General features: G+C 65.3%; 6 protein-coding genes across 6 annotated transcripts; 3 read left to right on the forward strand and 3 right to left on the reverse strand.

Moving 5' to 3' along the window:
- Positions 1–2270: 2270 nt before the first annotated feature.
- Positions 2271–2993, forward strand: EMIHUDRAFT_194501 (hypothetical protein; the record flags this gene model as incomplete). Its single annotated transcript, XM_005794279.1, has 1 exon — positions 2271–2993. One exon carries the CDS (start codon positions 2271–2273, stop codon positions 2991–2993), a length of 723 nt encoding a protein of 240 aa, XP_005794336.1.
- A 3247-nt stretch (positions 2994–6240) lies between these two features.
- Positions 6241–10213, reverse strand: EMIHUDRAFT_194503 (hypothetical protein; the record flags this gene model as incomplete). The annotated part of the gene is made up of 3 exons (XM_005794280.1): positions 6241–6332; positions 9822–10062; positions 10202–10213. The coding sequence occupies 3 exons, from the start codon at positions 10211–10213 to the stop codon at positions 6241–6243; spliced, it is 345 nt and encodes a 114-aa protein (XP_005794337.1).
- Positions 10214–14846: 4633 nt separating this feature from the next.
- On the forward strand, positions 14847–15296 carry EMIHUDRAFT_194504 (hypothetical protein; the record flags this gene model as incomplete). The annotated part of the gene is made up of 1 exon (XM_005794281.1): positions 14847–15296. One exon carries the CDS (start codon positions 14847–14849, stop codon positions 15294–15296), a length of 450 nt encoding a protein of 149 aa, XP_005794338.1.
- Positions 15297–16785: 1489 nt separating this feature from the next.
- EMIHUDRAFT_431863 (hypothetical protein) lies at positions 16786–17676 on the reverse strand. Its single transcript, XM_005794282.1, has 3 exons — positions 17569–17676; positions 17091–17478; positions 16786–17011 (listed from the first exon to the last, which is right to left on the reverse strand). The coding sequence occupies exons 1-3, from the start codon at positions 17664–17666 to the stop codon at positions 16838–16840; spliced, it is 660 nt and encodes a 219-aa protein (XP_005794339.1). The 5' UTR covers positions 17667–17676; the 3' UTR covers positions 16786–16837.
- A 1603-nt stretch (positions 17677–19279) lies between these two features.
- On the forward strand, positions 19280–23214 carry EMIHUDRAFT_461030 (hypothetical protein; the record flags this gene model as incomplete). Its single annotated transcript, XM_005794283.1, has 7 exons — positions 19280–19980; positions 20541–21275; positions 21471–21638; positions 21717–21779; positions 22118–22323; positions 22523–22615; positions 22908–23214. Exons 1-7 carry the CDS (start codon positions 19303–19305, stop codon positions 23212–23214), a joined length of 2250 nt encoding a protein of 749 aa, XP_005794340.1. The 5' UTR covers positions 19280–19302.
- A 245-nt stretch (positions 23215–23459) lies between these two features.
- Positions 23460–24113, reverse strand: EMIHUDRAFT_414385 (hypothetical protein). The gene is made up of 3 exons (XM_005794284.1): positions 24017–24113; positions 23804–23901; positions 23460–23736 (listed from the first exon to the last, which is right to left on the reverse strand). Exons 1-3 carry the CDS (start codon positions 24085–24087, stop codon positions 23642–23644), a joined length of 264 nt encoding a protein of 87 aa, XP_005794341.1. The 5' UTR covers positions 24088–24113; the 3' UTR covers positions 23460–23641.
- Positions 24114–25533: the final 1420 nt, after the last annotated feature.

Here is a 25533-nt window from a genome sequence, read left to right on the forward strand (position 1 = left end):
CTCCCCCCCTTCCTGCCCTTCCGCCGCCTCCGGCCGGCACTGCACACTAGTCACTGCACCGGGACCGAGCCGCCGACCCGCACTCGCTGCCTGGCAGGCCACCGGCTGGCGGGGCGTCGCACTGGGCCGCAGCGACTCGGCGACGTCGCACCGGCCAGCAGGCTCGGCTGGCTGCAGCCCCAGTAACACACACCAAACCTCGGGATGCGACATGCGTCCGTGACACCGCCCCACCGCCCCGCCGGCGCAGGATACAGCCGCGCCTCGCGCGGCGGCTTGCGGGCTCTCGCATGATTCTGCTGCTTCGGGCCGATGTGCCGCCGTGAGCTCCGCTCCCTCGCGCGTATAGGAACCCCTGCTCTGTATGTACTGTGGATCTCCAGGGCCTTGCTGTCGGGGGCTAGGTTGGGGGCGCCTGGGCGAGGGCGAGGGCGAGGGTGGGACTGACGAACTATCCGCATGACCGCATGAGACACACCAGAGAAAATGCGCCAACAAAACTTCAAAGATTTTTTCCCCTGAGAAAAAAGAACATTCAACATATACACACAGTCGTAATCAGTATGACGGAAGAGCGGAGTTCTAAAAACAAAAACCGAAAAGAACAAGGAAAAGAAATCGAGGGGGGGCTGTGACCCAAAAGGGGTGCGTGTGTGTGGCAAACAACTAAGCCCAGCCACCACCCGCCAGCGACGAAACAAAACAAAAGAACCGAGCGAAAAGAAATCGCTCGCGCAGTGGGGGGGGGGGGGGGTCGGAGCAGCGTGCTCACTCGTGTCCCGGCGTATGGGGTAGGCTGGAGAGGTGGACCGGACCTGCCGGCCGTGTTGTGTTCACGCTCAACTGCTGGGATTTCCGACTTGGCGCAAAGAATTTTTTGGCGCAGGCGCTGGCGAGGTACTCCCACGCCTCTCCGGGTTTTTGTCTGGCCGAGTCAACCCGAGACTGCGTCAGCTGTTCCCACAGCAGGCTGGAAGTACCTCGCCAGGGAAGGCGCTGTTTGGCAGGTGGTGCAACAGGTGCGGACAGCTGCGGACAACAGGTGCGGACAACCGCTCGTTCTCCACGTACGAGCGCCGAGGAGCAGCCAAACGTCACCGGCGCTCCCACGCCACCCCACCCGTTCGTGCCGGAAGCAGCGGGGCTGATGCCGCGTCCATCCTGACGGAGGTGGCGGCCATCTCGGACGTTCAAGCGGCGCCAGCCAGCGGCTCGGCCGCGCATCCTTCACACACGCCGCCACGACCAACCTGAGCGGGCCCGGTGTCGAGCCATGGTGCGAGCTGCATGTGAGGGGCGGCTGTGGCCACAGCAGGTCCACCAGACGGACCTCAAAGCTTGCCGTCGGCGTGCTGTCGTGGCGAGAGCGCGAGATCGCTGCAGAGGAGCCAAGTGCAGTGACGAGCCAGAGGCTACCTGGGTCACCAAGTGGTGGACCCTGCCCATTCTGAGCAGGGCTGTGCTTGGGTGGGGTTGTGCTTGAGCATGTGTGAAGTGGGAGTGCGTGCCTGCGGTGTCTGTGGGTGAAACAGGCGTGTGTGAGGCCGTAAGAGGCCTGGTATGAGCCAGAGTGGGCTTCATCACCCAAGATAAGGACGGTTTGGGACAGCTCAGGCTTGATACTGATGGGCCTGGGCCAGGAGAGCGACAGAGAAGGCGAGGTGGTGAGCTGGGAAGCCGCTTTGTCGGCACCTGGACGTGTCGCGATGAACTGCCAAAAAGCACCTTTGGCGGCTATTGCTCAAAACCCTGGGAGAGATGGCCTACATAGTATTACTGCATCCATGCGTCTGGTGCATGTGGGCTGTGGGTCGGGACATTTCACGGTCGGTGGCGCCGATATTGAGACCTCCGGAAAGCCCTCGCAATCGCTCGGCACGGGGCCACCGGGAGTGCTCTCGAGCCCTACACCGGAGCATCACGAGCCGGTGCGAGCTTGAAGACCCGAGATAAGTGCGGTCTGGGACAGCTCAGGGTTGCTACTGATGGGCTAGGCCAGGAGAGCGACAGAGAAGGCGAGGTGGTGAGCTGGTAATCCATCGCAAGCGACCCGGAGCGCGCAACCGCGCATCTCGCCGCCGCGGGGCTCCGACTGGTTATCTAGACCTTCCTTCTTCCTCCCTGTTCCTTCCTTTCCCCTTCCCATCTCTTCCCGGCCTCCGGCCGGCGCCTGCGGCGCCGTTCTTTTTTTTTCCTTTTCTTGCACCACTGTAAAAAAAATGCCATTTTTTGGAGCGCCGCCGCAGGTGCCCGGGGGCCGAGAGAGAGAGATGCCCTTCGAGCTCACGCCGACGCTCCGCGGTGCTGCGGGCCGTTACTGCGCCGCCTGCAGCGACGAGGACTCCGCGGCGCTCCGCCGGTACACGCGTCAGGACGCACGTGAGATCTCGCTCACCGACGTGCAGCTGCTCTCGCGGGCGCTCCGGCGGTTGCCGCGGCCAGAGGCGGGAGCGTCGGACGCGGCGGTGTGGGTGCACGAGCTGCTGCAGGGCGCCGCGCCCGTCCTCCCCGAGTTCAAGCGCGACCGCACGCCCCACCCTGAGCTCGAGCCGCGGCTGCAGCAGCTGCGCGCTGCGGCAGAGAATCGCGAGTACGCGGCGATGGTGAGCGACGTGTGCTGCGAGGAGGGCGACGGGCGCGACGCTGCCGAGATGAACACCTATCGCTCGCAGCTCGCGGTGGGCGCCAACTTGCTCGTCTCGATGGGCACGATGTTCGCGGTCGGCTACTGGGCGGGCGGCACCGAGGAGGAGCCGCACGGCCCGCGCGCGGCGATGTGCGGGCTGGCGTGCTGCATCGTGACGATGGTGGTCGAGATGACCCTCTTCGTCATCGGCGCCTCGAGAGTTGACGCCAAGCAGGACGAGCGCGCGAGGAAGGCGCGGAGAGGGCAGTCCGACCTGACCCGGCTGCGCGAGTTTTACCCGCGGGAGGTGGGCCCGTCCAAGCGCGGCACGTCGCAGTTCAGCCGCACCAGACTCAAGCAGTTCTGACTGTCCGAGCCGGCTCGGCAGGGCGCGCGCTGGAGTGCGTGGTCCGGGGGGGTTGCGTTGCGCGCGCTGTTTACGTTTGCGGCGGTACACGGTTGTCGGTTCGCGGGGCCCGGGGGGAGCGCGACACTAACGACTATGCATGTTCTGATTTAGGCTGTTTTTTAAATGATTTACTATCGTAATACGATCCGTCTCTCACGGCATTGGCAGCCACCTCGCATAGAGCCACCTCCACCCGATCACCACGACCAGACTGCCCGAGACGAACTCCGCCTCCGCCTCGAGCGGAAGGCCCAGCGCTGCAAAGCCGCCGGCAGAGAGGAGGAACAAGCTCGACCCCAGCCACGCCGCGGCGAGTGGCACCAGCGCGTCTCGCTGCAGCGTCCTCGTGACTGTCGGACTGTAGCCATGCATTTGAGAAGTGATGGCCACCCACAGTCCAAGCTGCAGAAACGAGCTTTTAGTGGCTATAAGCATAGGCACTGAGATTATGGTGCGCGCGGAGCGCGCTGGTGCTACTCGGACATACGCGCGGAGCGCGCTAGCTAGACACACGCGCGGAGCGCGCCGGCCTAGATACCGCGGAGCAGCAAGCAAATCAACGCAACCGTTCGAATGCCGCCGGTTGCCAAGGTGCGCCTGGATTGCTCAGCAGCACAAGGGATCCCACAAGCATCCACGGAGCCAGCGAGCGCCGAGCGACATTGAATTGACTGAGCCGGACCGGGACATGTCGGCGGGCAAACTTGTAAAATGGTTCCGATAGCCGAGGTAGCTCCGGCGGACGTGAGAGCACGGCCTGACGATCAAGCACGAGAGCGACGAACGGAGGCGCAGATAACTGGCGATGAACTCACTGCTGATACCTGCTGGAGCTGCGGAAGATGCAGTAGTACTGCCGCAGACAGAGCACCGCGCCGGAGCGCGCCGCTGGAAAGCACGCGCGGAGCGCGCCGCTGGAAAGCACGCGCGGAGCGCGCCGCTGGGTAGGCGCGGAGCGCTGCCATTTGAGACTGGGCCTGTGGGTGGGCCGAGTGGTTCCTAGCGTGTGAGTCAAACTCTAAATAGAGATCGCATCTAGCCCTCCACAACCCTCAAAATTTTCTTCGGGGCGCGCTCCGCGCGCGGCGCTCCGCGCCTCACTCCTTGAGCGTCATAGGCGCTGGCCCGCACATGTTCTGCAGCTTGGCCCACAGTGCTGCCAGGAGTAATCCCTGTGACTGGGCTGCCAGCACGGGCTGGCTCTGGGTGAAGAGCTCCGGCTGCGAAGTCGCGAGCGGTAGCAAAGCGGCATCGGTCGCGCCCTGCACAAGCCCGTAGCCTACGAGCACGCTGGCGTCGCCGGTGAGGACGAGAGAATCGACATCGTCCCAGTAGGAGAGGCGGAGAGGGTTGCCGCAGCGCGGCGGAGCAGCTCGAGGGCCACAAGAGACGTGCCGCGACGAGAACGACGCAGCAACTGGTAGGAGGATGTAGAACATGTGCCCCCGGGGGGGCACCGGGTCGCTCGCTCGCTTGGTGGTGTCGGAGGTTTGTCTGCGAAATACCTCCCCCGGTATTTATACCGGTAGGGACCACCCGCGCCGAATCCCAGCCCAGGAGTGTTGAGCCGATTCCTCGCTGACGGCCGCGCCGTTCGACGCGCCGCGCCCGGAGGCGGCCCGATCGCTCGAGAGGGTCGACGCGGCACGCCCAGAGCCGCGCGGCGCGCTCGGCGACCCGCTCGTTGAGGCGTACGGCGCCGCCGCAATCGACAGAAAATGGCGACGACAGCGGGCACGCACGCGGGCCCCCAGGGCGGGCTCGCCCCGGCCGCGGGTAGCGGAGAGGAGACCCAGTCACCGGGCAGATCGACCGCCTCGAGCCGATCGCCGGCCGCGCCGTCGCCGCCGCCCAACCTTGCCGCTTCGCGCCCCAGTACGCCGCCGCAGTCCCGCCCGCCGCAGCAGCCCCGCCAGACGCCGAAGCTGCTCCAGCGTGGGTCCCGACGGGGCGCCGGTGTCGCGCGGCAGGGCCACCCCCTCGCCTCCGACTCGCCGCCGTACGCCGCCGCCGGCCGTCACCCTCCTCTGGCACCCGCGCCTCCGCCCGCTGTGGCAGTTCAACAGATCCAGCCCAGCGTCCTCAACGTGTCGATTGGGGACTGCTCGTTCGTTCCGGCCGAGATACTAGGCGGTGCTGCCGTGCACTGGCGCCAGCGAGCTCCATTCAAATCCCGCGCGCGCGATCGGCAGTCGAGTTACAACCCGCAGCTGTGCTGTGTGCGCGGCGCGCGCACTCGAAACGTGGTTCGGCGATCTCTCGGCGACCACTCGTCGACTCGCGCTCGGACGCGAGGTGTGCGCTCGCCTGCCTCCCCCGGGAAGGACACGGCCATTTTCAGCGAGATCTGTGGAATCATCCTCACCACCCCCTGTCCTCACGCCACCCAACCCGTCCGGCTGCTGCCATACTGGGACGTGAGTGCAATATTTGTGCTGCCCTCGCCATCCGACGCGTGTGCTCCGCTCCCCGCAGGCGAGGATCGCCATCGCGCACCAACACGCTTCGTTCGGGAGGCGCGCGGCGCGACCCGCGTTGCGAGATCGTCGGCGGAGCCCGCGTGCTGGCCCTCTCCGGGACCGCCGCCGGGGCCCAGAGGGCGCAGATTCGGCCCACCAGGGTCCAAGAGGGCGGTTCTGACACCGCCAAGCGGTGCTTTCGTGTGGACCCCGCGAGCTCGCGTTCATCCCTTCAAAAATATTTATTCGCCCGCAGTTTGCCTCCAGTGCCTCTTTTTGGAGTTTACGTTTCGGACTATGTCGCTGCCCTTGCTGGGGCTGCTTGCCGCCGCTGCCGCCGCCGCCGCCGCGCCTGGCCGAGTAGTTGTAGTAAACCCCGTGCTAGCGGCGCGTGGAGTTCAGATGCTCTCACGACCGGGCTGCACGGGGAGCCGGAAGGCACACACGAACACTGACGCCGCAAAAGGGGCTTGGCCCGAACCGTGGGCTGGCCTGCCTGCCCGGCAAGGCCGAGATACCTGGCTACGAGTGGAGAACCTGACGATCCGGAGCGGCGCAGTCAGGCCCGCTGTGCCCGCTGTGCCCGCTGTGCCCGCTGTGCCCGCTGTGCCCGCTGTGCCCGCTGTGCCCGCTGTGCCCGCTGTGCCCGCTGTGCCCGCTGTGCCCGCTGTGCCCGCAGACAGGTGGTGCTCTGGGCCTGGCCGAGTGGTGGTCGTGGTACACCCCGTGCTAGCGGCGCGTGGAGTTCAGATGCTCGCACGACCGGGCTGCACGGGGAGCCGGAAGGCAACCACTGACGCCGCAAGAGGGGCTTGGCCTGAACCGTGGGTTGGCCTGCCTGCCGAGCACGGCCGAGATACCTGTCTAAGAGTCTCGGCAAGGGATGTGCCCACGTGGTGGGGTTGCCCATGTATGGCGGCTGGCTGGGTGGACGAGTGCGCGTTTATGCCCGTGTATGCTCACTGGCTGGGGTTGGCCTTGGTCGCATTGGTGATGGCCGTGGTGTGGGGAGCCGCTGGTGCACGGGGCGTGAGAGGATGGCCAGACCACGGGTGGCTCGCCTGGCGAGGCAGGCCGCCGGGCCTGACCACGGGGAGGCTGGGGCAAACCGGCACCAACACTACCACTGACAGAGAGGACACGAGGGGAACAATACCCAGGAACGGAGCACTCCACTTCGACCCGTCGTGGTACCCGTCCTGGCCCACATGGGGAGCATACGAACTCACGCCCAGCCAGTATGAAAAACGCAAACAGAGGGAGAGGCGCCGACCAAGTAGGATGAACAGGCGGAGGAGACTTGGACGGAGGGCACCAAACCGCAGGGCACTGACACAGGCGGCGCTACGGCTAATGCCGATCCAAGCCCGAAAACGGCGTGTCCGGGCGTGGTGGCGGGGGCAAAAGCGAAGGGAGATGGACCCACACCTAGCCTTCTATGGCGTGCCGGCATACAGGGAGGGGCGGGAGAGAGCAGGGGCTCGACCTGACGAGGGGAAGGGAGAGGCACAGCCGAGGGCGCCACCTGGGGAGCAGGAGCCAGCAGGAGGAGACGGAGACGGGAAGAGAGAGGGTAGGGGCAGGCCGCAATCTTGGGAAAGGAGACGGAGAAGGCGCGTTGACGCCAGGGGCCTGCTGCAGAGGCTGGATGAGGAGAGGGCAAGGCGGGGGGAGGAACTGCTCACGGATCCCGACCTCGAGCACCTAGGGGTGCCGGCAGACTATGTGTGGCAAATGTCAATACAGGAGTGGAACGCGCTCATGCGTGCGCTGCACGGCAACGGGCGGGGGGCGGGCCGCGGTGGAGCGCGCGGGGGGGGCAGGGGAGCGGCCAAGGCGCGGGGAGGGAGAAGCGAGCAAAAGGAGCGGAGAGCGTGCTGTCTCACGCTCAACGTGTGCGGGCTGCACCTGGAAAGGCGGGGTGAGACGATGGAGGAGATCAAGGAGCTGCGAGGGGGGACAGGGGGCGCGAGTCGGGTGAGAGATACAGGGAATGACACGACAGAGAAGCTAGAAGATGTGATAGGGATCATCAAGCAGGGGTGTGTGACCATCGCCACCCTCGCAGACACCAAACAGACGAGGCGAGAGCTGGAAGAGGCGATAGCGTTGCTGCAGACCAGAGGGTTGGACGGGTGCGGCACGCCAGGGTGGTGCGACCACATATCGGGGGAGATGCATACCGGGGTCCTGATCGTGTGGGACCCCACCCACATCCGAGTAGAGAATAGGGACACCGAAGGGAGAGCGGTGGCGACCGAAGTTGAGGAGGGGAGAATAGTGAGCGTCGAGGTAGAGGAAGTGGCCAGCTGCAGGAAGTGGACGCAGTTTGGGGTCTACATGCCGGTGAGACAGAGGACGGCGACGGTGGTGAGACCGACGTGGGAGAAGCTAACAGAGGCGCTAGATGCCACGAGGGGAGAATACATGATCGGGGGGGACTTCAACGCAGAGACGGAGGAGGCGCTGCGGGAAAGGGGCGCACAGAGGGCGACCCTGGCGGACAGGCTGTTCCAGCAGATGCTGGGGGATGGAGGCCGAGAGCTGCTGACCATGGCGGACGAAGCCACCTACCGAGCAGGGACGCAGATTGACAATTGGGTGGTCACAACTGGGCTCGCGTCATGTATGGGGCGCACGAGCACAATGCCGGGGGTGTGCGGTGACGACCACAGGGCGGTGGCGGTGGAATTCTTTGGAGGAGTGGGTGGTGTGGGAGGGCCTCGCGAGTTTCGGGAGCGGGGGGTGAGCACATTCATGGATCGGGAGGTGGAGGAGAAATTCACAAAGACGGTACAGGAGGTGTTCGATGACGAGGTGGAGGCCGATGCGGAGAAGGAGCTGAGCGCCTCAGAACGGCTCGAGAGGCTGACGAGGGTGCTCACGCGACACGCTAGGGCGGTGGTCGCGACCAGGAGGGCAAAGGGCGATGACGAAGCGGGCGGAGAGGAGCGGCCCGCGGGAGGCGGGGAGGCAAGCGAGGGGGCGGGTGGCCGAGGGCCGCCACCTAAGTCCAAGAGAGAGAGGCTGCGATGGAAAGTGGCGAAGTGGTTCAGGATACGGCACGAGGTCAAGAAATGGAGCGGCACAATGAGCGACGGATATAGGAGGGAATGGGAGGGAGAGGGCTTTTGGAGGGAGCCAAACCTGGCGCAGCTCTGGAAGGCCCTCGAGGCTCAGCCGCAGCTGGCGAATAGAGAAAGGCGCGCGAGGGCATTGGCGGTCTGTGAGCGCGAACGACGCGACGCTGAACAGGAGTTCCTCCTGTGCCCGCGGACGGGGGGGGAGAAACTCACAGAGGTGATGCAGGAGGTTGCGACAGAGAATAGCGGCAACAATGCCAGGAGAGTCTTCGAGATTCTGAACAAGGAGATGGGCAGAAGAGCGGGCGGGGGGGAGCTGGTTGCGATGTATGAGGGAGGTGAGTGGGTAACCTGCCAGACGACGGGAGAGCAGGTCTGGCAAAGACACGTGGTGCGAGGGGACGAAGTCCGCGACGCCGCGGCGAGGAGGGGGAAGGAGATCAACGCGCGGAGGGAGGCGGACATGGCGGCGGTCGAGGCGCTCCTAGCAATGACAAAACCAGCCAGGGCGGAGGCCCAGCCCCCGGGGGTGGAGGGGACAGGACGGCTCGTGGCTAACGCGTTGACGTGGTCGGCGTGCGAGGCGGCGATCAGGAAATTCAAGAAAGGAAAGGCCATAGGCAGCGACAAACTAGACGGGTACCTGATCCGACTTTCGCCGAGGGGAGTGCAGAGGGAGTACTGGAGGCTGCTGCAGGAGATTGTGCGGGAGGAGCAGTATCCCAAAGTGTGGAACGACTGGATTGCTATGATGGCAATGAAGCCGGGGGAGGATCCGAAGGAGCTCGAGAGGAGGCGGGACCTTTGGGTACAACCACAATCTATGAAGGGGCTGATGCGCATGCTACTGCCAGAATACGACAGAGCGGCAGCACACACGGTACCGGGCTCGCAGAGCGGCTTCACCAAGGGGATGAATGCACCTGCGCAGACGCTAACGGCAAGGCTGCACGCGGAGGAGTGCATGATAGAAAGGAAGATGTGTGTGAGAGGATACATAGACTTAGGCACGTACTTCATGAGCGTCGTGAATGAGGTGCAATGGAGAGTGGAGGAGTGGGCCGGTGTGCCAGCAGACGTCACGAGAGTGCTAAAGGCACTGAGGGAAGGGCTCGGCGACCTGCCAGGGCTAACAGGCCAACAGCCAGTGGGACGAACGAGGGCCGCGACGGCGGCTCAAGCGGGAGGGAGCGGAGACGGTGGGCAGAGAGCAAAGTGGGTGAGACTGATGATGCTCCTTCGACTTAGGGAGCGGTTCAGATGCTGGGCGGGCTTCAGGCTGGTGCTCACGCGAAAAGGAATCGACGCGATGTACAAAGCATACAAGAAGGGGAGAAAGAAGAGGAGAGGCGCCAGTGATGACGAAGCAGAAGCTAGTGCAGACGAGAGCAGGGCAGACCCGGGGACTGGGGAGCCGGAGCAGACGGCATCGGCCGCCGAGGGAACGTTGGGAAGAGGCACGAGGAGGGCGGCGACTTCGACCGACTATGGAGGACCCGTCGCCAGACGACGCAGGGCAGAAGACGGTGAGGCGGAGCAGACGCGCAGGGTGAGACGAGGGAGGGAGCAGGACTTTGCGGAGATCAGCAGGAGGATGTACGAAGAGATTAGGAGCAGCAGGGACCCGAGGGACCATGTGGAAGACGGCTAGTGCTAGTCCCCCATCGGGAGGACGACCCCGGCTAGTCGCCGACCACACCCACAAAGAACCCTGCACAAAGATCGCAAGGGCGGGGGCCTGTTCCTTTTTACCCATCTCACAGTAGAGAGGTGTCCGTTTTTATTTATTTATTTATCCAGTGCCTCTGTGCCGCGGAGGCGCGGGGCAGGGGACCTTTTTAAACCGCACTCTCAAACATCCGCGGCGCACCAGTCGCAGTATATGGAGCCGGACAGCACGCAGCGGAGTATCACTCGCACGGCCCGTGGCACCTCCGTGCAGCCGCGACCGCGGCGAAGCGACAGAGGAGAGACGAGAGCGGCGGCTGCAGCGTGGCACGAGGGGTACAGTGACGGGAGTCGTTCGAGCTTGCCCTTGAGGACGGAGTTGGTTTTCGCCTGCGCGGCGGGCGAGAGACGAGCTCGTGAGACGGCGGCGCGGGCCGAGCGCCGCGCTGCGGCTCGGTGGTTATGCCGCGATCGCGGGCGACACAGCGAGCGCGGAGCGTCGGGATGGAGAGGTGGGAGCGAGAGCGCGCGCGTCGGCCGTCTCGGGCCGGAGCGAGTCGTGCTGACCTCAGCGCACGCTCGCGGCGCCTCGAGGCCGCGCGGCGACGTGCAGGAGACGGCTTTTGCGGCCGCCGTCGAGGCGCTGTCGAGGCGCCGACTTTGCCGCGCCCGTACTCCACAACGGCGATTCGAATTCGGACGAACCCAGGGTGTGCGAGGGCCGCGACGCCGAGGCCGGCACGGGACGACCGAACGCGACGGCCGCCGACCAACCACGCAGCCGCAATCACAGAATCGGCTCAACACTCCCTTCGGCGCGAGTGGGCGTGTGCCGAAGGCGAAGTGGAGTCCCGCCCGCCACGCAATAAGCGCAGATGTCCTCTTCAGCCTGCCGAGAGCCTCCTGGCCCGCGCGCGCGCTCCGCCTGGCGCGCGGAGCGACTCGGTGGACGTCCGAGCCCGCCGCCCCTCGCCACTGCTCCCTGCTGGCCCATGCAGCGCGACACCGCCGGCGCTGCGCCTGCTTCCTTGCGCGCCGCTGGACGTCGGCCGAAAAGACCGCTTCCCTCTGGGGACCCGACTCCGCGAAGATCGCGCGCGCGTCGTGAATGCGGCGCGCGCGCGATCTCCGTTCCCGGGCACGCCGGTCGCAGTGGCATGGGATCCCAGGCTCAAAAGCGCTCAACAGCGAGCGAGCGCCGCCGCTGCTCCTCCTCCCGCCGCCGCTCCGCTCACCGAGACAAACTCGGTGCCGCCGTTCTCGCCGCCGCCGCCGCCGCCGCCGCCTCGCCCCTCGCCTCCGTCACCGCCGCCCTCCATCTCGCGGCGGCGTCCCTCTGATGGCGCGGGCGCCTCGCTCGCCGGCGCGCCTCGCCGCTGCCCCCCTCTCGCCGCCGCTCCGCTCGTGGCCGCCGCCTCCCCTGTCAATCCCGCCGTCCGCACCACCGCTGCCACCGCCTCGCGCCTCGCCGCCGCCGCCACCGCCCTCCCCCTCGCCGCTGAGCGGTGCTTGCGACGAGCCTCTCACACCGTCCCGGCCGCGGTGCGCACAGCCTGTGCACCCTCTCTCCTTCTCTGTACTCTGACTGCGCCGCCGGCGCCGCCACGCATGCAGTTGGGTGCTTGGGTCAGCGGCGTGAGCCGAGAGGTGGCCCACCGCTGACAGCGCTCCCGAGAGGGCGTACGCGCCCCCCGGCAGCAGCTCCCCTGCCCGCTCCCCTCTCCGCTCTCGCGCCACCCCGCGCGCGGGGGCGTGACGTCTGTAGCGAGGCGACGGTGGGACGGTGTCCGACCCGATCTGGGGTTTTCATATAATGCGGCTCTACTCGTATCGACCAGCAATAAAATACCGGGGGAGGCCTGCGCAGCCTCTAAGACCGGCTCTAACTATAAAAATCAGGGGGAACTCTGACGGAGAGGGAGGTCCCCCTGATACAGACATGGGTGCGAAACAACGACAAGACCAAGGCACGGGCAGAGGAACGAGAGAAGAATATAGAGTGGATAAAGCGCCTGTTCACGGCATGGAGGGTAAGCCACGCCGAACGCAAGGAAGCCGGGGAAGACGACCCCGAGGAGGACGAAACACCAGTGGAAATCCCGCCGTCAGCTGTCACGATATACCCGAAGGGAACCCCAGTGCCAACACCGACCGTTGAGGTACAAGTGTTCGAAACGAGAGTGGACCTGAGCAACGACATGACAGGGCGGGATATGCTCGCAGTGGGAGTCAGAAATGTGGTCCTTGCGCGAGGAATGCTCGATAAACTCGAGGGACCAAAATACACGGAGAGGAGAGCGGAGTTACGCAGGAAAGGCGAGAGAAGCAGCGAGAGCAAGAGATCGGCTGACGACAGCGGCGTCTCAGAACGAGGCCGAGGAGAGCGATGAGTCAGGGGAAGAGACAGCAGGAGAGAGAACGACGAGAGTGGGAAGAACGCGAGGTGGCATGAAGGTCGCTGCGAGAATTGGTGAGAAACTGCGGAGAGAGATAGGAAGTGGTAGACGCCCGAGGGTGGGCGACGGCTAGCACCACACTCCTCTCCTTAAAATCCCTGTGTGGTGGCGGCGTACCGTCCTCCCATCCCTCCCTTGGGTTGTCTGTTTTCTTTCTTTCTTTCTTTCTTTAGGTCCCCCTGATCGTCCTTCCAAAATCCTGCTCGTGCAGGTGTGGACCCTGTCGATGCAACGACTGCGAAATAAAAAGCTGAACTCTGACGGAAAGGTGAGAGGTGGCATGAAGGTCGCTGCGAGAATTGGTGAGAAACTGCGAAGAGAGATAGGAAGTGGTAGACGCCCGAGGGTGGGCGACGGCTAGCACCACACTCCTCTCCTTAAAATCCCTGTGTGGTGGCGGCGTGCCGTCCTCCTATCCCTCCCTTGGGAGAGAGAGAGAGATTTTTAGCAATTTGGGTTGTCTGTTTTCTTTCTTTTTCTTTCTTTTTGACGGAGAGGGAGGTTCCCCGTGTTTGTTTGATTTGCTTTTTTCTACAAAGGCCAGCGCCTCCCGATTTGTTTGTGTCTGTGTGCAAAGGGATCGGCATCTGAACCCGAAGGTCGGTGTTCAGCAAGTGGTGGTGGTGGTGAGCCGTGTGCGCGGCTCTGCGGTATTGTTGATCGCGGGTGAGGCTGCAAAGCCATCCTCGATCCGGGTGTCGTCTCAGACGACTGTAGGATTGGCATAAGGAACTCGTATCCGAGTGGTTTGGGGGAATGGTGTCCATACGACACCGGGCTGTGACTTAGCACATGAAGAGGGTTGACTGTCTCGCAGCGCGCGGCGCAACGGAGCAGTTGGAGAGCTATTACGTGCCAATGTTTGGGCGCCTATTCGGCGCCCAAGGTGCCTATTCGGCGCCCAAAGGTGCCAATATTAGGGATCTAGGTGGCAAGGCGTGCCACTGCACAGGGTGTGGGAATATAGGAATATAGGTAGACTATTCATCTCTGGTTGGGGGGGAGAGAGAGTGATAATAGGGTGGTGGAGGTGATTCTCCGGGTCAGTCTGGAGGCCATTCTCCATCCACAATCTCCTGCGACAAAGCGTTTAGCCACGCACCCACTTTTTCAGAGGCACGTGGTACCTCCAGAGGCACGTGGTATGAGAAAAAACGCAACGCGGCCAGGACGAAAGAAAAACGTGGGAAACGCCTCTATCTATCTATCTTTCTTTTGCGCCTTTTAGCTCAATGGGAGAGATTCTTCTCTCTCTTTGTTGTTTGTTGCTCTCTTAATGGGAGCAGGGGAGCAAGCAAGGGGAGAGAGGTGGTACATGTATTCTCTAGGCCCCAAAAGGCCCTAACCCCCTACGCGCGGCGCGAGAGCTCGGAAGCGAGCTTTGCACGGCGATCGAGGACAACAAAGGCGCGCTGACCGAATTTAAAGAAAAGGACGCCGCGTGTCATCGCTACAGCCTTGACTCAAGTAAGGAGCAGATTGGCCATGGCGCAGCAGTTGATCAACATCTTCCTCTGCCCGCCCGGCCTGCTCTGCCTCGACGACGGATCTATTCCCATTCTTTCTTTTGCGCCTTTTAGCTTATAATGGGAGCAAGGGGAGAGGGGTGGTGTTCTCTAGGCCCCGAAAGGCCTTAACTCCCTACGCGCGGCTTGAGAGCTCGGAAGCGAGCTTTGCAAGGCGATCGGGAGCGGTCACCGAATGTGAGTGTGAGTGAGTATTCTTGATACGAAACCACGACGACACACACCAGTCGACTCGCATCGGTTGCCTCCATTAACGGCGGAGCTATTCTCGCGCCCACACCACACCTGGCTCCAACGTGGACACGCCCATAGCTGGGGACACTACTAGGTCATGCATGGCATCAGAAGTTTTATCTCTGGGCCCCGAAACGCATCTCTAGCAGCGTCGTTACGCATGCTCCCTCCCCTCCTGGGCGCATGCGCCTGCCCTCACCTCTCGCCAGAGCATAACCCCTTGGTGTGCAGCGAGACGAAGTTCTTCGCCATCGCCGCGAGCAGCAAGCCGCCCGGGAACGGAAGACACACACTCACACACTCACGGTCACCGAATGCTTCCGCCTTGAAAAAGAAAAAGGCGCGGCGCGTGTCACTGCTTCCGCCTTGTAAGGACGAGATTGCCATGGCCCAGCAGCTGATCAACACCTTCCTCTGCCCGCCCGGCCTTCTCTGCCTCGACGACGGATCGGCGCAGCGCGAGTTCGTGTACGGCTCGGAGCGTTGGCAAATTCCCGACGAGGTCCTCGCAGAGGAGGCAGTCTACCGCCAAAGCCTTCTCGACCAGAACATCACTTGCATGGACGTCGTCAACGACACTGTGCCGTTCGGTTTGCTCGTGAATGGAACCGGCTGCCCAGCTGACAGCCCGCTGATGATGTACGCACTTTACCTCGCGATCGTTCTAATCGTACTCTCACTCGCTGCCTACGCGAGGCGCGGCACCAGCGGCGTCGCATCCCGCTCCTTGCTTCCTGCCGGCGCAGACTCGGCGAAGATGCCGACGACTGCGCGGCCGCCAGCGGGGTACCTGAAGGCGCAAAAGGCGAAGGCGGCGGCCGCCAACCTCGTCTGAGTTGTCACGGTCCCCATGCCGTCTGCAGACTTTAGTAGAGTACCAATTTCGATAACGATATACGATATACGTGTGAGTGGTGGCATGGTGAGGTGTCGGGTGGCGTCGGCGCAGTGCGCAGTCGAGTGTCTCGCCCTTCTCGTTTGTGGGATTTGTGTTTAGAGCCGTGTGGACACGCACATACAGCCCGCCCGGCCTGGCTCTCCCCACTCCCGCTCCGCAGTCCCGCATTGGCGCATTGTCCGTGATATTCCGAGAGACGGCGCGGAGTACTGTGTCTACTGAGTATGTACGTCAAAATCGAATGTCTGATGATTCGATGGCCGAGCGCGGTCGCTCGCTGGGCGGGCCATCGCTGCGCGGTCAATCCACATGCGCGCGCCGCGCCGCGTTGAGCTCGTGGCGGCGCTCCTCTGCCGCCGCAAACAAGGCCAGCGAGGCGGCGGGGCTGATGAGCGGCGAGAGCGCTAGCAGCGCCGCGCCAAAGCGAGGGCGACGAGCGATCGTGTAGGTGGCGCCGGCGGCGGTGGAGAGCACCGCGTCGATGGAGATGGAGGCCTGGCAGTCGTTTCGCCACGTCGCAGCCAATAGTGCCCACGCCAACGAGGGCACCGAGGCGCCCGGCTGGCGCAGCAGCAGCTGGCGCAGCGCAGCCGCCGAGGAGAGGGCGTGGGCGCCCAGGCAAAAGGCCGCGAGCGACAGGAACGCGGCGCGCGCTCGCCGCGGCTCGAGCGCGCGCTCGTCCGACTGCTTGAGGCTGCAGGCGAGCCCGAAGGGAAGCGCAAGCACGACGTGCAGCAGCAGCAGCGCCGTGATGTACGCCCAGCGGGGCCCGTCGACCGTCGCGGGCAGCGCCACGATGGACAGGGCGGCAGAGGCGAGGCACACCGCCCACGTGACCTCCACCGCGGCGTCTCTGCGGGCGTTTGTTCCGCCTTTGACGCCCTGTGGCTCAAGCAGCAGCAGGTGCGCCAGCAGCGGTGGCAGCGCGAGGCTCACCGCGCCAAGGAAGGCCGTCGTCACATATGCAAGTGCGAGCCGCGGCGGCAGACGCCGCCGCTGCGCTTCAAGGTACGCCATCGGGCACGCGACCGTCACCCACGTCAGCAGCTGGCTCGACCACCACCAGCCCGGCGCCTCGTCGCTCACTCGCACGTACGCCTCGACGAAGAGGTTCGGCGGGTCTGGGTGGGTGGCATACGCAGCCTGGTGCCGCGCGAAGAAGAGGAGGATGAGGCGCCACGTCGAGACGAGCGCCGCGAGTGAGTATGGTGCGGCCAGCAGCAGCGCTGGCTTCCGCCGCCACGCCTCTCGCCATGGCCACTGCCAACTGACGCAGCCGAGCGAGCCCAGGAAGGCGGAGAAGTAAGAGGCGGTGCGACAGTGGGTGGCGAGGCCTTCGCCAGAAACCAGCGCAGCGGCGATGTCGCCGAGGGCGAGTCCTGGCCTGTTCGTCATGTACCTGTAGGGTGGATATTTGCCAGACCGATTTCTTTCTTTCGTGCTCTTTCTGGCATTCACCAAACCTCCGCCAAGCTATTTCACCATTGCTGCCGGTGCCGCTCGGCCTGCCCGCCCGACAGGCTGCGCAGCGACCGGCCGAGCCGTTGCAGCCGCTCCATCTCCGCCTTGACGACCGCTCTGCCAGCAGCGGTCTCGCAATCGTCGCGCATTTCGGTGAGCTGCAGCAGCTGGTCGGTCAGCCGCACTTCCACCTACGAGCAGGCAGCGTGCGTTCGCGACGCGGCCGCGGCGCTGCGCCCCGACGGGGGGAGGGTCGGCGGCGTGCGGCGCCTTTTGCGCCTCGTGCGAGAGGTGGCGGCCGCCGGACCGCCCCGCCTCGCGCAGCAGCGCCTCTGTGGCCGCCTCCGCCTCGGCGAGGCCCCGCCGGTGCGAGGCGAGGGCGGCGACGATGGGCGCATCGGGGTCGTCGGCGGGCGCGGTTGCGCCCGCGTCGCCCTCCTTCACCTCACGCAGCGCCGCGCGCATGGCTCCCGCCTCCGCCTCCGCCGCGGCGGCCTCGCTGCCGTGGTCAGCGTAGTAACCGAGGCCGCTGGCGCCCAGCTTGAACACCATCCCGCGGCGGGCGCCGGCAAAGGCGGAGGCTCGCTCAAACTCGCTCACACCCTCATCGTCAGCAGGGTGGGGAGGGCTGCGGCTGCGACTGAAGCTGCGGCTGCCACTGCGGCTGCGGCTGCCGCTGCGGCTGCCGCTGCGGCTGCGGCTGCCGCTGCGGCTGCCACTGCGGCTGCGGCTGCGGCTGCGGCTGCGGCTGCGGCTGCGGCTGCGGCTGCGGCTGCCGCTGCCGCTGCCGCTGCCGCGTGAGTTCCGAGGGCTGTCGCGCGTGTCACATGAACGGTCGGGATTCATGCCGACTGCGGCTGGACTGCTGTCGTCGGCGTTGGGCGAGTCGTCCAGCGCAGCCTTCCAGCGTCCCACCGACGAGGGGTCGTTTGCCACCTTGCGCTTTCGCCCGGCGAACATCTGGGGCACCGCGGCAGGAAATGTGAAAACAAGAAACTCGTGAGCCCTCTCTCACATGGGTAGCATGTCTCTCTTCGTTCTCGCGCTCCTCGCTCGTAACGCGAAGGCGGGCTCCGCACCCGTCGCCGAACCAGCGGAAAGCGCACGGGAGAGAGGACTGAGCGGGGTGGGGATGAGGGGTCCTGGCCGGGGGGGCCCGGTGCGGCGAGGTCGAGTGAGAATGTACGAGTCTGGTGTCTACTAGCTCCGAGTAGAGGGGGCGCCCCGCCGCTAGGGGACCCCGAAGCGCGGACTAACCCTCGGAGATCCGTGTTTACTTTACGGCCCTTTCCCTGCGAACGCGCACCCCCCCAGGGCTAGGGCTCTCTAGCCCGTAACCCGATATCGATCATCCGGCCCGCTGGGTGCGCTTCTTAGCTCCCCGGCCCTGGATGTGAGGTTAATGACTGCACTCCAAGTGCTCCAAGTGCTCACGTGGCACTTGTGCCTCTAAGGACAGGGTGCCCCGCCACAACGACCCCTGGATTGCGACTCGCCGCTTTCCTCCAGCTGTGATTTGTGTGAGCTCTTGTCGGGCCCGGGGTTGTGCGTTTATCTTTATGTGAGCTCTGTCTGTGCCTTGCTTGATCTGCTAACAACAAACCTACATACAACCTTCATCTTGATTCTTGTAGGAGCCCTTCGTTTTTCTTTTCGTGGGGTGCAAGGAGCGTGACCGTCAGGTGGACGGACCGCTCGAGGCACGACTCATAATGAACGATGGGCCTGCTCATCCCGGAGTGGTTCGATCCCACATAAACCCGCGGACGGTGACGGGATGCTGGCTGGTGGTCTCAGGCCCAGTGAGGTAGTGCATCAGACTATCCCGGATCCTGCTGAACGAGTCGACTGAACGAGCTCCTCTTGTAGCTCGATCGGTCACACCGTCATCACCGCAGGCGCCGGCTGAGATGATGGAGGAGGGGGGACGACACTGCTTCAGCAGCGTGCACCTCGATCCTGTACCGTGTTTGTTATGACCCCCCCAAATGAACACATCAGTGAGGGAGGGCGAGACGATCGAGGGTCCCGTACCATGCGGAATCGACCCTATCCAGTGCTCAAGTGCTCAACACGGTCTCCGAGGGTTAGCCCCGCGTACCGGGTTTCCCCTTAACTGCAGGACGCCCCCTCTACTCGGAGCTAATGAACACCACACTGCACGCCCCACACCACCACCCTGCACGCACTCGCGCAGGCACTTGAGTACACCGCCTCGCGGCGGTCTCTTGGAGCACTTGGTTGGAGTGCAGTCATCAGCCTCACATCCAGGGCCGGGGAGCTGAGAAGCGCACCCAGCGTGCCGGATGATCGGGATCGGGTTGCGGGCAAGAGAGCCCTAGCCCCGGGGGTGCGCGTTCGCATGGCAAGGGCCTTAAAGTAAACACGGGTCTCCGAGGGTTAGTCCTAGGTTTCCCCTACCCCGGTTGCAGCGGAGGTCGAACTCTCTTCGTCTCTTGCCGCTCAGCAGCTCGCTGCCGACATGAACGAGACGCTCTGGGCCTACTGCCAGAGCTCGCTGCAAAATCACCTGTACGAGAACGCCATCTTCCTCGCCGAGCGCCTGTGTGCCGAGACTCCCTCCGAGGCCTCGAGGCTGCTGCTCGCCAACTGCCACTATGCTTCGGGCGCGCCTGCGCGCGCATGCGCCATCCTCGGCAACTGCTCGGCGCCGCAGAATCGCTACCTACTCGCCCTCTGCCACGTCAAGCTCGGGCGGCACTTGGAGGCGCAGCGTGCGCTACTTGGCTCCGCCTCGCCCAGCGCAGACCCAACGGGGACGGCGATTGTCCCGAACGGCGCCGCGGGTCTCTACCTGCTCGGCACCATCTGCCTCAAGGTGCAGCCGCAGCCGCCAGCGTCGCTGCCGCGCGACGATACCAACGAGCGCTCGCGTGCCGTCCTCTACTTCAAGCGTGCCCTCGAGCTCGACCCGTACCTGTGGAGCGCATACGAAGCGCTCGCAGCGCTAGGGAAGGAGTTCCCGCCGCCGCCGCTGCCGCTGCCGGCGGCGCCTCCGGGGTGGGAGCCGCCCCTCGCGATGGCGGGGTGCGGGGCGGCGGGCTCCACCCCCCTCCCCGGAGGAGGGACGACACCGGTGAGGCAGCCAGAGTGCGCAGCCATGCCGGGCCGCCTCTTCTCGCCGCCGGACGTCTTCTCGGCCCGCGCCGCACCCGACGCTTCCCCAGCCCCGCCCCTCAGCCCTTCCACCTGGCCCTCCCTCCCGGCCCTCCACGCACACACACACACGCACACACACACACACACACACACACACACACACACACACACACACACACACACACACACACACACACACACGCACGCACGCACACACACACACACGCACGCACGCACGCACGCACGCACGCACGCACCTCACTCACTCACTCATCCACACACGTCTCCCCCCTCCCCTCCTTTCCCCTCCCAGCCCCTCCTCCCCCCTCTCTCCCCCACCCTTCCCGCCTCGCCCCGCCCAGGCCCCCTCGATGGGCCCGCACCTCTCGATGGCCCCTCTCCCCCTAGATACGGAGCACACACACCCTCCACCATTACCCTCCTCCAGCCCCCTCCTCCACCAGCTCTCCGACCCGCACGACTAGCACACTCCCTCCCTCCGCGCCATGCACCGCCTGCAGCAACGCCGCCTCCTTGCACCGGCGCCCAGTGCACGGCGCGGCACTGCCCTCCCACCCCGACTCGTGCGTGCGTCCGCAGGCCCCTCCCCCTTGCGCGAGGGGAGGCCACCCCGTCTCTGCGAGCGGCGCGACGCCCGCCGTCGCCGCGCTCGCAATCTCGACGCCGCAGCTCACGACGCCTTGCTCCGCCGTCCCTCCCTGCGCCCTCTCCCTCCCCGGCGGGGGCAGTGCCGCCGGCCAGCAGCTGCCCGCTTCGTCGCTGCCGTCGCCAAACGTCTCGTCGCGCCGCCGGCCGCAGCCGCGCGCGAGCGCCGCCGACGCCGCAGCCACGCCCGCGGTGGCGACGCCGGACGACACGCCGGCCGGCCGCGCCGCCGCGTCGGGCGCACCCCCGCCGATAGGGCGGGGGAGGAGGGAGCGGCCGCCGCCGCAGAGCGCGCAGCTCTCGTCGGCGGCGCCGGTGCGGCGGTCGTCGCGACTCTCCGCGGGCAGCGCGGGCGGCGGCGCGCCGCTGTCTGCGCAAGGGCGCGAGGCGGAGTTGCCGCCGCCGCCGTCGCCCGGCCGGGGAGGGGCGGTGGGAGGAGGGGCGGGGGACGGGCGGGCTGCTGGCGTGCTCGGCGCGTGCTGCCTGGTCGGGCCGAGATTGCGCGAGATTGCGCGCGAGATCAGCGCCGAAGCCGGCCCGAGAGTAGGCGAGGCGGCGTCGGGGCCGGAGCGGGCGGTATCGCTGCTGCGCCACCTCGCGGACGCGTACCGCTCCCTCTCGCTCTTCCAGTGCCAGGAGGCGATTGATGCCTTCGAGCGGCTGCCGCAGGTGGGCCGGATGACACGTCCACGACACGCCCAGACACGCCCGCCACACGCGTCCCAACGCCGCGCCGTCTCTAGCCGAGAGCGTGCGCTTGCGCGTGGCTGTCCCGCGTGGCTTGTCATGCGCGGGGGCGGCGGCTGCCGCGGCGAGGCGGGCACGGAGCCGATGACGCGTGTGTGCCCCCGTTGCGTGCCTCAGGCGCACTTCAAGTCGGGGTGGGTACTCAGCCAGGTGGGGCGCGCGCACTACGAGATGGTCCGGTACTCGGATGCGCTGCGCGCTTTCAAGAAGGCGCACGATGTGGAGCCGCACCGGCTGGCGGGGATGGAGCTGCACTCCACCATCCTGTGGCACCTGAAGCGAGAGGTTTGCCGCTTGTATATATCTCGCCGGGGGGGGTGCTCACCCATCAACGGGCTCTGACGGAGAGCGACGGCTCAATAGGTGGACCTCTGCCACCTCGCCAAGCGCGCCGTCGAGCCGGACCGCGCCTCGAGATTACCCGAGGTTACCCGAGATTACCCAGATTACCCGAGATTAGGCGCGCCGTCGAGCTGGACCGCGCTTCGCCCTACTCGTGCTGCGTCGTCGGGAACGCCTTCTCCCTCCAAAAGGAGAGAGAGAGAGCGCGCGCGCGCGCGCGAAAGACGGAGAGAGGGAGAGCGGAAGGGAGGAGAGCGGAAGGAGCGAGCGAGGGAGAGAGAGAGAGCGGGCCCCGCGCCACGAGGAGGCGGCGCGTGGCGCTGAGGGAGTTTGGGCGTGTGCCGTGCGTCGAGTCGGCGCTTCGCTTGCGCCCGCTGCGCCGCGACGGCGCGCGACCCAGCCCCGGCCCGCCGCTGTCGCAGGAGCACGACACGGCGCTCAAGTTCTTTTGCCGCGCCATCCAGCTGGCGCCCGACTTTGCGTACGCGCACACGCTGTGCGGGCACGAGCACGCCGCCAAGGACGACTTCGACAACGCGTCCAAGGCGTACGAGACGGCGCTGCTGCACGACCCGAGGCACTACAACGCGTGGTACGGGCTGGGCAACATCTACTTTCGGCAGGAAAAGTGCGCGGGGGCGGGGGCGGGGGGGGGGCGGGGGGGGGGGGGGCACTCACGCGTGGAGAGTCAGTCAGCGTTACGCACGCCCTCGCACGGACGACGGGCCCGCACACACACTCGCGGAGCACGAGGAGGCACTGCACTCGGGGGGCGTGCGGCACTTCTCCGGGGCATGTCGCTGCAACCGTCCGCACCGACTGGGCAGGTACTCCGACGCCGAGGTGCACATGAAGCGCGCGCTGCGGATCAACTCGTGCTCCTCGCCGCTACACTGCTACCTCGGCATGGCGCTGCACAGGTCGCGGAAGAACCCTCAGGCGCTCGAGCAGCTGGGCGAGGCACGCCGCCCCTCCCCCCTCCCCCCCCACCCCCCACACCCCACACCCCCCATCCCCCACCACCACTCCTCCTCCTCCGCAAACCACCGCCCTCCGCCCCTCGAGGCCTTCTCCCTTGTGCTCCCGGCGCCTACTCCTCCTCGCCCGGCCGTCGCCGCACAGGCAATCAAGATCGACCCTCGCAACCCCCTCGCCCGCTTCGAGAAGGCGCGCCGCCCTGCCTGGGGTTGGGCCCGGAGCACCCGGCCTTAGGCCGCCGCTGCCTCGAGGGGCCGACGGCCTCCGCCCCCCCACCGCCCCCCAGGCGCAGGTGCTGCTCTCGATGGACAAGAGCGAGGCGGCGCTCGCCGAGCTGCAGCTGCTGGTCGAGGTCGCGCCAAAGGAGGGCATGGTCCACCTGACGATGGGCAAGCTGTACAAGAAGCTCGGCCGGCCGCAGGAGGCGGTGGTGCACCTCACGCGCGCGCTCGACCTCTCGCCAAAGGACTCGCAGCAGATCAAGGCCGCACTGCTCAACCTGCAGCGCGACCGCGACGACGACGAGGAGGAGGAGCTGTGAGCACCCCGCACCCGCGGCTCGCTGCGTCGCTCGCACCGTAGCTATTTTTTGTGTGCCGTGCGCGTGCATGTATGTGTGTACGTGAGAGGCCCTGGGCCCTGCAGTGGAGACGGCGCAGCTGCTGCGGACGGTGCGGGTGGTCTAACGTGCGCCGCCGCCGACCGCGCACCAGAGCGTCTCCCCAGAGATTATTTTTATACAGGTTCTACAGCTCCGCTCAGAGCTCTCTCGCGTCTCGGGGTCGGTGTGGTCGTAACATGTCGTTTACAGGGCGCAGAGACAGTCCAGGCGCGGTCAGTCCTGGAATACGGTATAAATCCGCCCCCGCGGGGCCGAGCCATACAAAGGTGTGCGTACGCACGTGGAAGCCCGAGGGCGGCTCCGAGTGGATTCAGCGGCCAGCACAACGGCGCCGGCGGCGGCTGGCTCAGCCAACGCGATCTCTTGGGATGAGCCGCAGGTCACCACCGTACTTGAGAAAGACCTCGCCAGCGGTTTGCGCGGGGTTGATGCCCACGCCATCTGCGGACGAGGGAAAAGGCGGGTGAGTATGGTGAGCGCGTGAACTTTGGAGAATGCAGCGCGGCGCCGTTGCTGATGACAGCGGAGGTGGCAGCATTCTGCTTGAACTCCTCGGCGGCGTATTTGATCAGCGCCGTGAACGGTGCGGTCTCGGGCACCTTAAAGCTGCGAAGTGGGCGGGCGCGAGCGTGAGCGCTATATGCCGGCGGGCGGGCGCGAGCGGAGCTGTGTGTCGGCGGGTGGCTGGGACGGCTCTCAGCATTGGCTCGAGCACGCTCACACTTTGAACGGCAACTTCGGGTCGCTCGTCAGCGTGATCTTGATCGTCACCTTCGCACAGTCGGCGGACATGCTGGCCGCTTCGACAACGACCCGAGAGACGTGAGCCTTTGTCAGAGAACTAGAGAAAGAGAATTCACCGCGCCGGCACTGGGCACGGGACTGGCGCGCGAAAGAGAAACACGTGGCAAAATCTGTCTCACTCACACGCGATCAGGTAGATGGAGATCCGCGGGAAAGAGTGCTCTTCTTCTGTTTTGATCAGAGACTATGCAAACTTCACGATCACGTCATGACTGGTAACGGTAAAAGAAAGAAAGAAAACACACAACGCAAGGGGGCAAGGGATACTCAGGGGCAAAAAAATCTTCCCCGGTTGAAAAATTCTTTTTACATGTACATGTACATTCTGGCTGAGGCACGTCCTGAGAGAGAGAGAGATTTTTGAACTGTGAGGGCGCTGTCAGAGAAAGAGAAACACCCCGCTACACCAAAAATCTGTCTCCTCACACGCGATCAAGAAATCACGACTCTACAGTGATTTGGGCTCGGCAGCTTGTCAGCCCTCAGCCGAAGCTGGGGCCGGTCCCGTAGCTGAGAGAGCCCGCGGCCGCGCCGTTGAGTTCGACGCGGTCGGGCGCGGGGGCCTTGCGGAGAGGCCAGCGAGATGGCGATCTTGGAGCACTTGGAGTGCGGTCATCAGCATCACATCCAGGGCCGGGGAGCTAAGTAGCGCACCCAGCGGGCCGGATGATCGGGATCGGGTTACGGGCTAGAGAGCCCTAGCCCTGGGGGGTGCGCGTTCGCAGGGAGATGCAGGGAAAGGGCCGTAAAGTAAACACGGGTCTCCGAGGGTTAGTCCGCGCTTCGGGTTTCCCCTAGCGGCGGGGCGCCCCCTTTACTCGGAGCTAGTAGACACCAGACTCGTACACACCCGTACATTCTCACTCGACCTCGCCGCACCGGGCCCCCCCGGCCAGGACCCCTCATCCCCACCCCGCTCAGTCCTCTCTCACCCGTTCGCTTTCCGCTGGTTCGGCGACGGGTGCGGAGCCCGCCTTCCCCTCTTTATGCTTCTTCGGCCGCGGCCCCACCGCCGTCTCGTCTTTTCTCTGCCTGATCCCGTTGACTCCGCCTTCGGCGATCCCGCGCCCGACAAAGGCGGCGGCATTGGGTCGTGTCGCCTCCCCTCCCCGGGGGACGGACCGGCTCTCCCTGGTCGACGAATCGCGCTCGCATCCGCGGTCTCTCTATCGTCCTCGGCTCGCCTCCCCCCTCCGCCGGCTCCGTATGGCCCCCCTCATCGTAAGTCACGTTGGTCCAGCTGCCGCCGCGACGGGTCTACCCCTGGCGGGCTCGTATGTCCCGACCCCACTCGCGATCGCTGTACTGGTTCTCAATACTCAGAAGTCTCTCTCGCGATCAGGTATCCGCGGGTGAGAGTGATCTTCTTCTGTTTTGATCAGAGACGTCTCTGCAAACCTCACGTCATCGTCATGACGGTTTATTTAAACGGCT

Source organism: Emiliania huxleyi, assembly GCF_000372725.1.
Source record: "Emiliania huxleyi CCMP1516 unplaced genomic scaffold EMIHUscaffold_1, whole genome shotgun sequence".
Taxonomy (NCBI): domain Eukaryota; phylum Haptophyta; order Isochrysidales; family Noelaerhabdaceae; genus Emiliania; species Emiliania huxleyi.

Bases quoted from the DNA above. Each gene is read 5' to 3' on its own strand.
- EMIHUDRAFT_431863 (XM_005794282.1), bottom strand. From the start codon at position 17,666: ATGAATCCCGACCGTTCATGTGACACGCGCGACAGCCCTCGGAACTCA. The intron at 17,479-17,568 runs CCGCAGCCGCAG...CCGCAGCCGCAG, and splicing joins AGCCGCAGCCGCAGCCGCAG to TGGCAGCCGCAGCTTCAGTC. The intron at 17,012-17,090 runs GCGCCGCACGCC...GCCTGCTCGTAG, and splicing joins TCTCGCACGAGGCGCAAAAG to GTGGAAGTGCGGCTGACCGA.
- EMIHUDRAFT_414385 (XM_005794284.1), bottom strand. From the start codon at position 24,087: ATGTCCGCCGACTGTGCGAAGGTGACGATCAAGATCACGCTGACGAGC. The intron at 23,902-24,016 runs GTGAGCGTGCTC...CCCACTTCGCAG, and splicing joins CCGAAGTTGCCGTTCAAAGT to CTTTAAGGTGCCCGAGACCG. The intron at 23,737-23,803 runs GCGCCGCGCTGC...CCTCGTCCGCAG, and splicing joins CTCCGCTGTCATCAGCAACG to ATGGCGTGGGCATCAACCCC.